Below are 14,258 nucleotides of genomic sequence, written 5' to 3' on the forward strand. Positions count from 1 at the left end.
CAGTCTGTACAAATTACAATACTGAATAAGGCCATGGAAGCCACTGTTCCTGGTGGTAAGTTGTGATCATGTTATCAGTCCATGTGATATAAAAAAGGAAAAACAACTTTCACCAGCAGCTGGCATGGAGGCTGGATAAACACGAGCTTTAAGTGCATCTTGTCTTTCGTCCCCCATGAGTAGCTGTCGTCCTGCAGCAGCGAGTCTCCTGCACGCAGCTTCTAAAAGGTTAAAACCAGCCAGTCTATCCAGCTGCTTGTTCCTTAGCCCTGTCCATCTCCTCAGTAATGGACCAGGGCTGCCGGATCCACCAGTGGAGAAGGGTTAAGGGATTACAAAATCTTTCCATCTGCACACAAGGCTCCTTCCTTGCTGCAAAAAGCTCGCCCATAGTGCCACTTGCTCTACCACTGTTGTGCGATAACGACCCTGAAGAAGAGATGAGTGTTCAAAGTTGTGCTGCTGTCGTCTCCCATTTAAATTACATTCATATTCTTCAGCTACTGTCCGTTTAAACATACACAGAAATAAAATGAACCTGCTCTACTGAACGTATACAAACTTTCATTGTATAGCAAGTTATAATGTCTGATACTGACCAACCACAATAACTTATATTTCACATTTTGTAATGTTCACATCAACTGTTTGACCATAATAAACAAAAGTTAATGTCTTCAGTCTGTTACTAAGATAGTCATTGTGAAAAAGACTTCAATTATTGCAAGAAATAGATAACCCTTTTTTTCTTTTCTGCTCTGACCAAACTTTCATAAAATCCACTACTCCTGAGTAATGAGCAAATGAATGATTTATGATCCAGGTCAGCTCCGTCCCTACGGCATCGGAGCACTTCATGCTCCTCATTAGACTACATTCAAATGAGGAGAGAACCAATGCTCGTGCACTGTTCATTCTTTTCCCAGCCAGCCATCGGCTCCATTCCTTGGCTTAGACTGTGTTCTGCTCCAGTAAGGGCGGATGTTCTTTAGGTTGTTGAGGTGGTTCGGTCCTCCGGTCCTGCTGCTGCTCAGGTGGAGGCGGCTGCTGCTGTGGTGGATCAGATTTGAGGCTTTCCTTCTGTGGGGGCTGTGGTGGTGTCGTTGGCTGTGGCTCTGGATTGGGCATCTCCTTCCTGTCGCTGGGCTGAATCTCCAGAGCTGGTGTGTCCTTGCAGCAGAAGTATTGCAGCCAGATTTTCCTGAAGGCCGTGCGGAACTTCTTAATACGGAAAGCGTAGATAATTGGGTTGACAGCAGAGTTGCCATGGGTGAGCAGGATGGCGATGTAGAGCAGGACCATAGGCTTCTCGCACTCAGGGCAGAAGAGTGTGATGCAGTTGATGATGTGGAGGGGGAGCCAGCTGATCGCAAAGAGAAAAAGAACCAGAGCCAGCGATTTCGCAAGATTCAGCTCCTTGTCATAGTACTTGTTGGGGTCTGAGTGACTGGTGTTGAACTTCTTATTGTTAAGTTGCTTGTGGATCACGTAGAAGATCTCTGCATAGATGACCAGCATAAACAGCAGCGGCGGCAGCACCCATCCGAAAAAGTTGAAATAGACCATGTAGTCCATGCTGATGACATTTTCGAACCGGCAAGTGATAATGAGGTCAGAGCTGATGGAGCCGTTCTGCTGGAGACGCTTCAGGTTGTTCCAGCCTAACATGGGGGTGAGCCCCACGATGAAGGCCACCGTCCAGCATATCACCACTGCCAGCCCCGCTCGCCGACGGGTCACCACCCGCTTGTACCTGCAAACAACACAGTCTCATGTCAGCACTTTCTCTCACAGCGCTGTCAGGACTTGCATGGTTTCTCATTTGCTACATCTTTTTTACTCTGTCAGTGCCCTTGGGCATGGAGTTACCATTCAGATCACAAGTCCCTAGACACGTTACACACATTTTCTTGCAGCACATATTTCCACTTGAACAGGACAGTGCCTGCAAACCTTTATCAGTAGACCTTGTCCTTTGCAGCACCGCTGCTTTTCACACTTCTTTTGTTCAGGGAAAAACCGAAGTAGCCCATAGTACTTACAATTGGCTTAATATGATCTAATAATTTATTACAGGGGTACAGTGGATACAAGCTGCAGGACTTGACAAGCTACAACCAGCTTTAACAGATATGGCTTTTTCATTGTTTCCAGTGTTGTATGGATAAGAGGCACACAGAGAGACTCAGACTGATACTTGCAGGGCAGGGAAACAGTTATCTGATCACACTCATGTAGAAAAGTGTGTAGAGCAACCAATGCTCCCGTTCAGATTACTAATGATTGATATTTACAACGTGTGGAGCCTGAAGCAAAACAAAACCCTGCAATTTTGCCCAGTGCCATCTCTTGGATTAGTATCGACGAGGGATTGTTGTGTTGAGCCAAGTCTGTGTCTGAAGCATGTAAAGATGATCGTTATTCACACACTGAGCCTGGGAGCCGGTCTCTTCAGAAAATATCAGATGCTAATCTAACAGCCGGGAGTGTGGGAGAAAAAAAGAGAGGAAATTCTCCATCATAATAGAAGCTGTGGGACGGGAGTGGCAGTCAGAAGTGAGTGGCAGCAACAACTCCCGAGTGACAGATTCTCTGATTTAAATAACACAAGGAGTGTATGTTTAGGATGTAAAAGTGTCTGAGGCAGACACCTTTAAGATTGCATGGTTTTAAAAGAGTAAGCAGTAAAAAAAACTAAAATTCCTGATACACTGCTATCATACCCCAAAATACTTTGTGATAGCTTCGAACGTTCATCTCCCGTCTAAGACTCCGCTGACAATAGTCTCAGACAATAAACTCCCCTCTTCTAGCTTATCTTTTCAGCCTTTCAGCACCACTGCTCAGACTTTTGTTTCAGCCTGGCATGATAAATCACTGGTGGCATAAAAAATAAGAGGGATTTTAAACATATTGGCAGCAAATCTGACCTTTTTTTGTGCCCTCAAGACACACAGAAAACATATTTCTTCTGTATACAACCCCATTCTGTCACCGTGCTAAACTCTGCCACACATATTAGCATCTAGTGGACAAAGGAACTAATTAAAGCTGTTGGTTGATCAGGTAGGCTCTGCTTAGCTGTCATGTCAGCACTAAGTGAGTCAGAACTACATGTAAATAAAGGGACTGGCAGGATGGAAGTGAAACAAGACCCATTAGGAAATACATGCGCACAGCTCTGGAGCTGTGGTTCCCTCTGCTGTGTGAGCCAATACAAACAGTGCCATCATCAACACCATTCTTATCACCGTGACGTGTCCACGTGGCACAAATATAGAGAATAATGTGCCTTTCCTTATTGGGTTGTGAACCTCATTACCTGGTCGGGATCTTGACCCTGAGATAGCGGTCAATTGCAATAGCCAGTAGGGCCAGGATTGAACTTTGCGTCAGCACCAGCACCGTGCACGCGACAAGCAGGCAGCTGTAAAAGTGAGTTTGGAGTCCGATGCTGATGGTTATGGCCAAAGGAATGACCAGGGCTCCCACTGCAATATCCGCCAGAGCTAAGGAGACGATGAAACAAAACGTGTTGTCTCGCAACGATTTGTTAATTTTCACCGCCCAAACCACCATCACATTGCCGATTACAGACGCGACTGCAATCACCACCTCCATCCCTATGTAGAGCGACTGCGTTGATAGAAGTGTTCCGGGCATCCTTGCAGATGATTATGTCCTTGATAAGAACTAGAGTGATTTCAGAGAAGCAGCCTCGTGAGAAGCCAGCAGAGCAGTCCTTGATCTTTTGTGTCACTATAGTATTTTCCAAACGAGCTGTGCGTCCACCAGTTTCACGGTATCCACATTCTCCTGGTTAAGATATATAAAAAGCATCAACATAATCCAGTTATTTTCAAGGTAGAAGTGCGTTAACCAGCAGCATATCTAAACATGAGGGGTTTTCCGTTGGAGCAGGTGTTGTGGTCCGATGGCTGTTGTGCGTCGCTGCTCTGTGCCCTGCGCATCCACTTGGCTGAATACACCTGCTCCTGGTGAGAGCAGCTTCCTTCCCATGCACTCCGATTTATCCAAGTGTCTATTCATCGGTCAACGTTTTTAATTCAACAAAGCAGGTTTTAACAAAGTAATACGCTGTCTTCTGGATGAAAGCGCGCACAGTTGCAGTTCCTCCGCAGGCGGGTCCCTTTATCTCTCCCCCTCACTGTGCTCTCAGTAAGACCAATAATGCAGTTCCCGAATATAGCTGTGAGATTTTTCTCGCCTTTTTTTGTTCCATTCAGAGGTGTTGTCTTTGTTTCTGTGAAGTCAATATTCATTTCCTGGTGGGACTGCTTCAAATACATGCGCTGTAGCCTTCTGCGGGACCGTCCCAAGGAAGTCAGGTAGTGCAGAGGTGATTTGAACTCACTCTCGTTTTCTAGAATATGCCATGCCCGCCTTCCCCCAACGCCCTTTCAAACGCTAATATTTCCTGCCTCTGACTTTGACCATTCAAAAGCAGGTTTCCAGTGACACAAAAACCCTTCCTGTCCTTTTCTTAGAAACACACGATATTCCCTGAGCAGCCAAGCATTCCGAAAATACATGAGTGAACTACAGCACTGGCATCTTGTGCTCCCTCGCTGTGGTTTAAAGGTTTACAGCAGCTGCATGAGCTCTCTGACCATGGCAGGAGGTGGTACCAGTGCAGGTGAGGATCCCGAAAGAGGAGGCACCCTGATCACCTGTGTACACAACACACACACACAACCACACGTGATCAACGTGCCTCTACAGTGGCACAGGTTTTGGTCGCAGAGTGGTTTTTCAAGTTTGGTGTTCCTGCCCGTATACACTCAGACCAGGGCCGCAACTTTGAAAGTTCCCTGATCCAGCAGCTGTGTGGTCTTTATGGCATTGAAAAGTCTCGCACCACCGCCTACCATCCGGCCGGTAATGGGCAATGTGAGCGTTTCAATAGAACTCTCCACAACTTGCTGCGCACTCTACCCGTCTCTCGAAAGAGAGATTGGAATTCTTGCCTGCCACAGGTTCTATACTGTTATAACACCACTCCCCATCAGGCCACTGGTGAATCCCCCTTCTTCCTCATGTTTGGTCAAGAACCCAGGCTGCCGGTCGATTTCCTGCTGGGCAGAGTTCAGGATCCGGTGGAGGGAAACGTCCACGAGTGGATCCAGGAGCACCGGACTCGGCTGCAGGTAGCCTTTGAGGGATCTAGGGAGAGGTTGAGGTTGGCGGCCGAGCGTCGTAAAAGAAACTATGACCAGCATGTTCGAATTGCGCCTTTGAAGAAAGGTCAATTGGTATTGTTGAGGGATTTTAGTGTGAGGGGACGTCATAAAATGCAGGATCTGTGGTGTCCTGTGGTGCATAGAGTCCTGAAGGCACCTAAGGATGGTGGCCCAGTTTACACCATTGCACCTGTGGATGACCACAGTAAGATCAAGCAAGTCCATTGGAACCGGCTAAAAGCCGTGGTTGGAGCTGACTCCCCAGGTTGTGGCTCCACCATTAGCCCATGTTCCATGGACGTGCCACTCTCTGAGGACGAGTCCTCATCCGATGGTGATTTGTTGATGCTGCAGCAGCAGGAATGTCTTCAAGCAACCCCTATCTTGACATCTGCTAGATCGACTGCAGCGACACAAACCACCTTGGGGCTGCTACCCCCACCATTCGACCCGGTGTCCGCTGTGCCAGACCCCGTAGTGGCTCCCGCTATTGTGAGGACGAATCAACCATCTGCCTCCTGGGCTGGCCCACCATCCAGTCAACATGATGGTGGTGATGTGGCCGTACGTCGGACCATACGGTCAACTGCTGGTCAGCATTCTAATGTGCACCATCTTCCCAGATCAGTGGAGAGAATCACAGACAATGCAATGTTTGCTGTGTTCAGGCCCTGGAGTTAGTTCAAACTACGTTTAGTCTTGTCAGTTCCATCGTCGGGGCGACGATGCAAGAAGGAGGGGTAGAATGTAGCAGAAGGGAGCATTACCATTCGCACATTGCCTGATCGGTAAGGTGATGTGCGTCGGCTCCAGAAGGGGGGAGGAGGGCATGTAGCGTAGCTACCGGCAGCTATACAAGCAAAACACGGTCACCAACAGAACACTAGAGTATATTTAAATCAGGACCCAATCGAGACTCACCGACAGCTCCGCAGGTGAATCACCTGTGCAGGACGAGGGGAGCGCCAGAGATCGTCTAAAAAAAGAATGAAAGCCAATATAACACCAGACCAGTATGACCGGGAGAAACAATGCTGCTGCATTCCTGCATACCTGCACAGCGGCGGATGTCCGGCAAACCGGAAGCGGGACACGCGTTTGACGTCAGGAGGGAGCAGAGGGGATCCCCGGCGCATTTATGCGATGCCCGCCCACTGCGATTGGCCTGGTAATTAAAGGGACACAGAGGCCCTGCGAATGGTAATGCTCCCTTCTGCTACAAATGGAAGAAGGCAGGATGGAAGTCTTGATTTCAGATGGCCGGTGTGATACAAAAACAAAAAGGCAATACTGTGGTCGACGTACATCCCCCCCCCCCACAGTACGGGTGTGATGGCAGGACGGCCAACAGTCAGCAGTAGCTCCGTTGCTTCTATCTGTGATCAGCGTCATGGTCAGAGATATCAGCGTGGGGTATAGAGGTCAGCCAGCATACACTGATGAAGGAAGCAGCCATATGGTCTGTTGGCGGTAATTGGCACCAGACACTTCTTTCACTGACATTTTAACGAGCATAAGCATGGTGGTAATGCATGAGAAATCAATCTTTATACAGCAAAAGGTGTAAACTAACACATTTGGGCTAATATGGTTGACCAGAGAGATTCTGAATGTTTTTTTTGTTGTTGTTTTTGAAATAAGTTTCACCGTCAAGGTTTCATTTTCCTTCTACTTTTTCAATCAAGTGTCAATCAGTATACAAATTCCAATGTTATGTCAAGCCTAAGGTGAGAGTAGCAAAGGGATCCTGAAAGTGGCATACATTATTTAAGGCTGTTTCCTCATTGTGTTTTATCCTTTGAGCAGCTTAGAGACTCCGAGCAGGGAACACAGACATGCTCAACATGGCAAGTAGAGACCTCATAATGTCATAAGTCAGTGTTTTTTACTGAGGACTTGACTGCACACTGACATATATGTGTGAAATATATAAGATGTTCCCTGTATCACTGACAGACTTCCTTAAATAGACTTTTCTCACTATCAACGCCTTTTCGGGGATGAGTTGTAATGAACAATCCTGAAAAACTTCAAACAATTCTGTCATAGCCACAGAGTCAGGAAATTAGGGAATGAATCAGATCAGAACTGTTTATTGCCATGTGTACACATACAAGGAATTTGGCTAGGTGATCGGTGCGTAACAGTAAACACAGTGCAGTACTACAAAACATAATTAAAAACTAAAAAATATGAAATGTACAATAAAATATTGCTAACAAACAAAGAGTACGTTAAAAAAAAGTATATTATTAAAGTGTCAAGTGTATATTAATAGAGAAAAGATGTGCAAGGGTGTATCACTGTAAGAAATTGTCCTGGGGATGTAAGTGACGGAGTCAGTGAGGGTCCCGGGCTTTATTTATGAACCCAACTGCAGATGGAAAGTATTTGTGGCGTGAGGTCTTGGTCCTGATGGAACGCAGCCTCCTGCCAGAGGGACTCGAAGAGTTTGTGTCCAGGGTGAGAGGTATAGCCTGCAATCTTTCTTTCCCGCCTCAGGGTCCTGGAGGCGAATAAGTCGCGGAGAGATGGCAGATTGCAGCCAATCCCCTTCTCAGCAAAGTGAATGATAAGTTGCAGTCTGAACTTGTCCATAGTGGCTACAGTGTACCAGACGGTGATGGAGGAGCAGAGGATGGACTCAATGATGGCTGTGTAGAAGTGCACCATCATTGTGTGGGGCAGGTTGAATTTCTTCAGCTGCCTCATGTACATCCTCTGCTGAGCCTTCTTTGTAATGGAGCTGATGTTAAGCTCCCACTTGAGGTCCTGGGTTATGGTGGACTCCAGGAAGCTGAAGGATGCCACAGCATTGACGGGGGAGTCACACAGGGTGATAGGGGCAGGTGAGACTGCGTTCTTGCGGAAATCCACAACCATCTCCACTGTTTTTAAAGTGTTGAGCTTTAGGTTGTTCAGACCGCACCAGGTCACCAGATGGTCAATCTCTTACCTGTAGGCGGACTCATCCCCACCAGAGATGAGTCCAATGAGGGTGGTGTCATCCGCGAACTTCAGGAGCTTGACGGACTGGTGACTGGAGGTGCAGCTGTTGGTGTACAGGGAGAAGAGCAGAGGGGAAAGAACGCGGCCTTTGGGGGAACCGGTGCTGATGGTCCAAGAGACAGAGACATGTTTCCCCAGCTTCACATGCTGCTTCCTATCAGACAGGAAGTCTGTGATCCAATTTCAGGTGGAGTCGGGCACGTGCAGCAGAGACGGGATGATGGTGTTGAAGGCAGAGCTGAAGTCCACAAACAGGATCCTGGCGTAGGTTCCTGGGGAGTCCAGATGCTGGAGGATGAAGTGGAGGGCCATGTTGACTGCGTCATCTACAGGCCTGTTGGCTCTGTAGGTGAACTGCAGGGCGTCCAGGAGAGGGTCGGTGAGGGTTTTGAGGTGGGACAGGACAAGGCGCTCAAAATACTTCACAACCACAGAGGTCAGGGCAACGGGCCTGTAGTCATTAAGTCCTGTGATCCTTGATTATTTTGGCTGGTACGTGGCATGTCTCCAGTGCGGTGTTGATGTTGTGTTTGTGAACAGCTAATCAGCACAACGCTTCAGGGCGAAGGGAGAGACAGAGTCAGTAAAACTCTTTCAGCTTGTTGCCAACCGCTGGTCATTCATGGAGAGGGGGGCTTTAGGCTTGTAGTTTGTTATCTGTCTGAGACCTCTCCAGACATAAGAAGAGTCACTTGCTGAGAGCTGGTAGTTTCTCAGAGTACTTTCATTTGGCGTCTCTCACCGCCTTGCTAAACCTGTATTTTGACTCTTTAAACATGTCCCCACTCCTAAATCCCTGTTCCTTTTGCAACCGTAGCTGTTTAAGCTTAGCTGTGAACCAGAGTTTTTCATTGTTATAACTCACCCTGGTGCTTGTTGGAACACAGCTGTCTTCACAGAAGCTGATGTATGACGTCACACTGTTGGTAGCAGTCCTGAAAACATCCCAGTCTGTACAGTCCAGGCACGCCCGAAGATCCTCCCTAGCTTCACTGGTCCACTGCTTTGATTTCCTCATAACAGGCTTACAGAGCTTTCATTTCTGCCTGTATGAATCAGGTGGACCACGACGTGATCAGAGTGTCCCAGTGCAGCACGAGGGACGGCGTGACAGGCCCCACTTATTGTGGTGTAACAGTGATCTAAAGCCTTCTCCGCTCTGGTTGAGCATTTATTAAACTGTCTGTATTTGGGGAGTTCATGGCTGAGTTTTCCTTTGTTGAAATCACCAAGGACAATAACTAAGGAGTCCGGGTTGGTCAGCTCCACACACAGTAGAGCGAACATGTGACCAGTGAAGTGCAATGTGCTTCAGTTTTATGAGCTACAGTTCACTGCTCTTTTCTTGTCGGGTCACATAGCGTCTTCCTCCCCAGTGTCTTGTCGGCTGAACTGGGTTCAAAAACAATATTGCTCAGTCATTTAAAAAAAAAAGCACCAGCCATGAACTGCAGTGGTGTTCCCAGTGGACTGCTGACCCAGACGGCAACAACATTATTAAAACTGACAAAAAGACTTGGGACCTTGGCCTACTAGCCAGGACTCCTTCCAGTAAAACAGTTTCGCCATTTAAAACAAGACTGGGGCCATTGAGGAACACAACTACAGTGTTATCACAAGGGAGACTCCAGGAAAAACAAGACAAGCTGGATAGCCTTGACTTTGTCGCTCAAAAGACCTTCAACGAAAATCTCAGATAGGAGGCAATACAAAACATTTAAGCATTCACATGTATCCTCCTGGACAATGGAAAAAGCACACAAACAGCCTCTAAAGTATGATAGCTGCTGGGAATGGACGTGGCCCCTTGTAATTTACATGGAAATTCTCCAGAAAGTGCATCACAGAGAAAAAAAGAAAAAAGATATTAGATTAGATTTAAGTACTAATTTCTTAGTAATTTCTATTTCTTTTCACACAAACGGAAATCAAGTCTGCTCATTTCCTCTACAATTAATATAATTATAAAATAAAGTAGATGTGGTTGAGATCAGCAAACAGCTGCACACAACAGAGAGGTGAGATCATCTGCACGAGGCAGAATGTGTTGCTTCAGGATTAGATGTCATAGCATTGAACAGAGACTTAGAAATACTGCACATCTGATTGCAGGACAAATGCATTTGTCACTATCCATGTGACCCAGATCTTGTGTTGTATTTCATAAAAATGCACTTAAAGTGGTTTGAGTCCTGATTGTTAAGTTGTTGGAGGACATAATCTTCACAATCATTTTCTTCTTTAATCAGAGAAAACAACCTGTGGACATACTCGTTTTGGTGTAAGAGCTCTTCTCAGAGTTGCCAGCTGGCTGACCCACATCAATCTGCCTGCTCGTCGCCCACAATGTGAAATTAACCACCGCACACTTGAAGTCTGAGCTGACAGGGTGAAAATTAAAAATGTCAACAGCTAGTCAAGCAGCTCACTGTGGGGTCACACACAAAGCAATCCTTGATCATAACTGGGATATTTTAAATGTGTGTCTTGGCCTGCTGATGAGTCCTGGCAGGGCCAGAGCCAGGAATTTGACAATACTGAGGTGACGAGCCCTCTGAGCAATTTTGGACTACCCACCTGTACATTAAATACAAAGAGATTGTTGAAATTATTTCATTAATAATTTAAAATTCATTAAACCATTCAAACATGCATTATTTCTTCAAAGCAAAATAAGCCTTAATATTGGAAATTGGGAGCTGTTAAATCTGCCTCAGGTGATTAAAACCCCTAAATCTTCAGAAACAGTAACAAGGAGTTATTAAGTTAAAGAAGTGGTTCGACAATATGGGGAATGTACTCATTTGTTTACTTGCTCATCATCTCTTGTTGTTTTTACACTTTGGCTTAGTACAGATTAAACAAACAAGATATAACATGCTAATTAATTATTGAGCTTTAGAGGGGCGGGTAGGGAGATTTCGTTGCCTATGGACCCAGGCTGGTTCTTTCCCTCTGTTTCCATTCTTTATGCTAAGCTAAGCTAACCAGCCGCTGGCTGTAGCTTCATTAACCGTCAAACATAAGAGCGGCATCAATCTTCCGCGGCAATAAAACAAATAAGCATATTGCCTAAATTGTCAACACATTCCTTTGACAATATCCTGTTCCTTAGATATCTGAATGGAAAAGTTGGCTACCATGCAATACAATCATGTCTATTTTCAGGTACTGCTCTTTTGATTTTATATTCTCCTTTCAGTGGAGAAAGTTAGAGCATACTAGGGGATTCCTCATGTGTTTGTGTCTCTGTATGTGTATGAGTGTGTGTTTGTATGTGTGCTAAAATGTAAAGACGAGGACCACTCAAACAGAAAAGCTAAACCCAAACCATGGTCTCTGTAATGCAGCTCCGTGGGGAGAGCGCCTCCGTGTCATCCAACACCAGCCCCAAATAAGATTACTGTGCAGGAAATACTGAGCCACTCAAATGTTCCGCTGCATCTCCCACAGCTCTTCACTCCAGCCGTCTGCACACAGAAAGCCAGCAGACAGCAGTGCCACTCACTGCCTCTCACAAAATATCAAGGTTCAATCTATAATTCACACCTTGCATGTTGACATTGTTATTGTCCACTCTGCATCGCCCACCCTGCTCACTGATGAGCAGCTGATCAGGGTAAAAACATCTCGGGTTCTCCCACAGACGGCCTTTAAAGTAGAAACGCTCTCCTGCAGCCTACACACCAATCATAGAATTAAATACAGAGCTATTTGTAGGCAAATGTGTAAATGTAAGTGAGAAACCCACATGCTGTTTCCGTAAAGGTGGGTGAGTTGACTGCTTTGTGTTGTGCTATTTTTGATATAATTTAAACTGCCAACAATGTAGAAAAACAATGTACGATTAGTCTTGATTTCTTCTTATGGTTACACGCTGTTGCACACACATCGAAAGGCCTCGCATAATAAGAGGGAATATTTAATGTCTTTTCCCCAACATGTGATTAATGCTGCACAACACTAATTGGAAGCAGTTTGACAGCAGCATGTACAGTAAGATGATCACAGCCTGCACATGAAATATGGATGCTCGATATTATATCATCCGGTGATTGTACATTTGTAATTTGTCAACGAACGTGATAATTAGGGGAGTACAATGTGTAATGGCATGTTCTGCATAAGTGCTTATTACTGCATAAACAAGTCTCACACTATACAATTAGATCACAACGTGATAGGGAATAAAGACAGACCTGAAAGATTATGGCTTTCAAAACACAAGTCAGCACCCTCTCTCGCATATAAAGGCAACACGGAGGAAACTGGTGGAGAATCAGCGAAAGGGCGAGAGAATATAATTAGATAAAGGAGAGAGGGATCAGTTACGGCTGTGCACAGCGACTAGATAGATGAGAGAGGAGATGAAAGGAAATGAAGGGAGAGGTGGAAAAATGTGTGAGTTAATGACAAATCTCTAAATGTAATCTATTTAAGATGGTCAATCCCAAATCAAAGGACTTGATGTGGCCTCTTGTGAATGTATCGCTTCAGAATGTGTCTTCTAAAGTCACGGCTGTTGTCGGCCCACTTTGCTGTGATGTTCCTTTGAAAAGACATTTTGGAAAAGAGCGTCCCGAGGAGTAAAAGAAAACTGGGTCAAACGTGTAGTTTTATCTCTCTGTGGATGAAGACCTCGTGCTCGGCGTCTTTGATGTTGGCTCGGTGATTTTGGAAGCTGTCAAGAAAGAATGAATAAATGAAGCCTGATATCATATAGAGCAGGATACATTGAGAGGCTCCAGTATTCAGCGTGCATGCTGAAGACTGTGTTGGGTGAATTCTTCATTCCCATCACCATACTACACTATGACATTGGGCTGGGACTTTGCACTGGTCTTGGTTTATCATGCACATCTGTTTGGAATACACCAATCAGACTGGCAGACTTTGGGGAATGACGCATCATGCACAAACATATTATGTATGCTGCTGATTAGATGGGTGGCATTTCATCTTCTAATTTATTCTGATTCCTCTAACGTGTGTGCCTCAGTGTTTGTCTAATTGTTTATGGCCTGTGTCCTGCGTAGTATATGAATGCTGTTCTCCATATTGGGACAAAAAGGTATGCCCCCCATTGATGTTTTCTATTAATTCTGCAATGATCGGTCACAGGCAGGCATTGTGTTTGTTAAATGAGCTCTAGCAAAGTGATTTGTTGCCTAAGTACATACATTTACGTTTCTGCACAGAAAACCTACTGTAATACTTGAAAACAAACAACACTCGAGTCAGAAAGAAGGGAGAATTGGTTTGTCTGAATTGCTTCACCCACAGACACATCTCTTGTCAATTGTTTGACAGCATGTTCACCCTCTTTGCACTCCAGGGTCCACTGCCTCCCTCCACCCCGATATCTTGCAAACCGTCTGTGGCCTGAGAGGAGGCATGATAGCTTATTAATGAGAAAATTCCCTGCACTCTATGACCATTTGCCATTTCAATTTAGGAGCAATATTGCAAATTAAGGAAATTGTTGGCGGATCTGGAATGATTAAGCACCATTTGGAGAGTGGGGTTGTGTTTACACAAATGGAAGGTCTAAATATTGATGCTAAGGCAGGAAATAATTACAGCAATGTCAAATGCATTATTCTTGCTTGTGTGTGGATGCTGGAAAGCGCCATAAAAGAGTTCTGCAACGTGAGCGCTTCTGTCACAGTGGGAAGGGATAAAATCCCCGCAAAATATGTGGATGCATTATTAACATTCAGAAGCTAATGAGTATAGGCACCATTTTAGTCTGTCATCTGCATTGTCATGTTTTAATTATAAAGCAACCAGTGTAGTGCGTCGTGCCCCGCATCTTGAAAATGAAAATGACTTCACTGGGTTTTGCTTCGACTGATTTAATGTAAGCAGCTTTTCATGGGCTTTTAACTTACAGGACAGTTTAATTGAGGAGACTGGATGTCAATGAGTTTTAATGTAAGAGAGACGAGCGCAGTTTGGGAGATGAGGATGGAAACAATCATGTTGTCGATCAACTTTTCTCGACTCCGTGTTTCTGATTGACTGAGGATGCTTTGTTTACAAATTGTA

The 14,258-nt window shown here is 45.4% G+C and overlaps 1 protein-coding gene across 1 annotated transcript; it reads right to left on the reverse strand.

The window, feature by feature from the left end:
* Positions 1-951: 951 nt before the first annotated feature.
* Positions 952-3,663, reverse strand: adora1b (adenosine A1 receptor b; the record flags this gene model as incomplete). The annotated part of the gene is made up of 2 exons (XM_079272935.1): positions 952-1,753; positions 3,323-3,663. 2 exons carry the CDS (start codon positions 3,661-3,663, stop codon positions 952-954), a joined length of 1,143 nt encoding a protein of 380 aa, XP_079129061.1.
* Between the last annotated feature and the right edge of the window lie 10,595 nt (positions 3,664-14,258).

The sequence above is a fragment of the Melanostigma gelatinosum genome (assembly GCF_949748355.1).
Source record: "Melanostigma gelatinosum genome assembly, chromosome: 8".
Lineage (NCBI taxonomy): Eukaryota > Metazoa > Chordata > Actinopteri > Perciformes > Zoarcidae > Melanostigma > Melanostigma gelatinosum.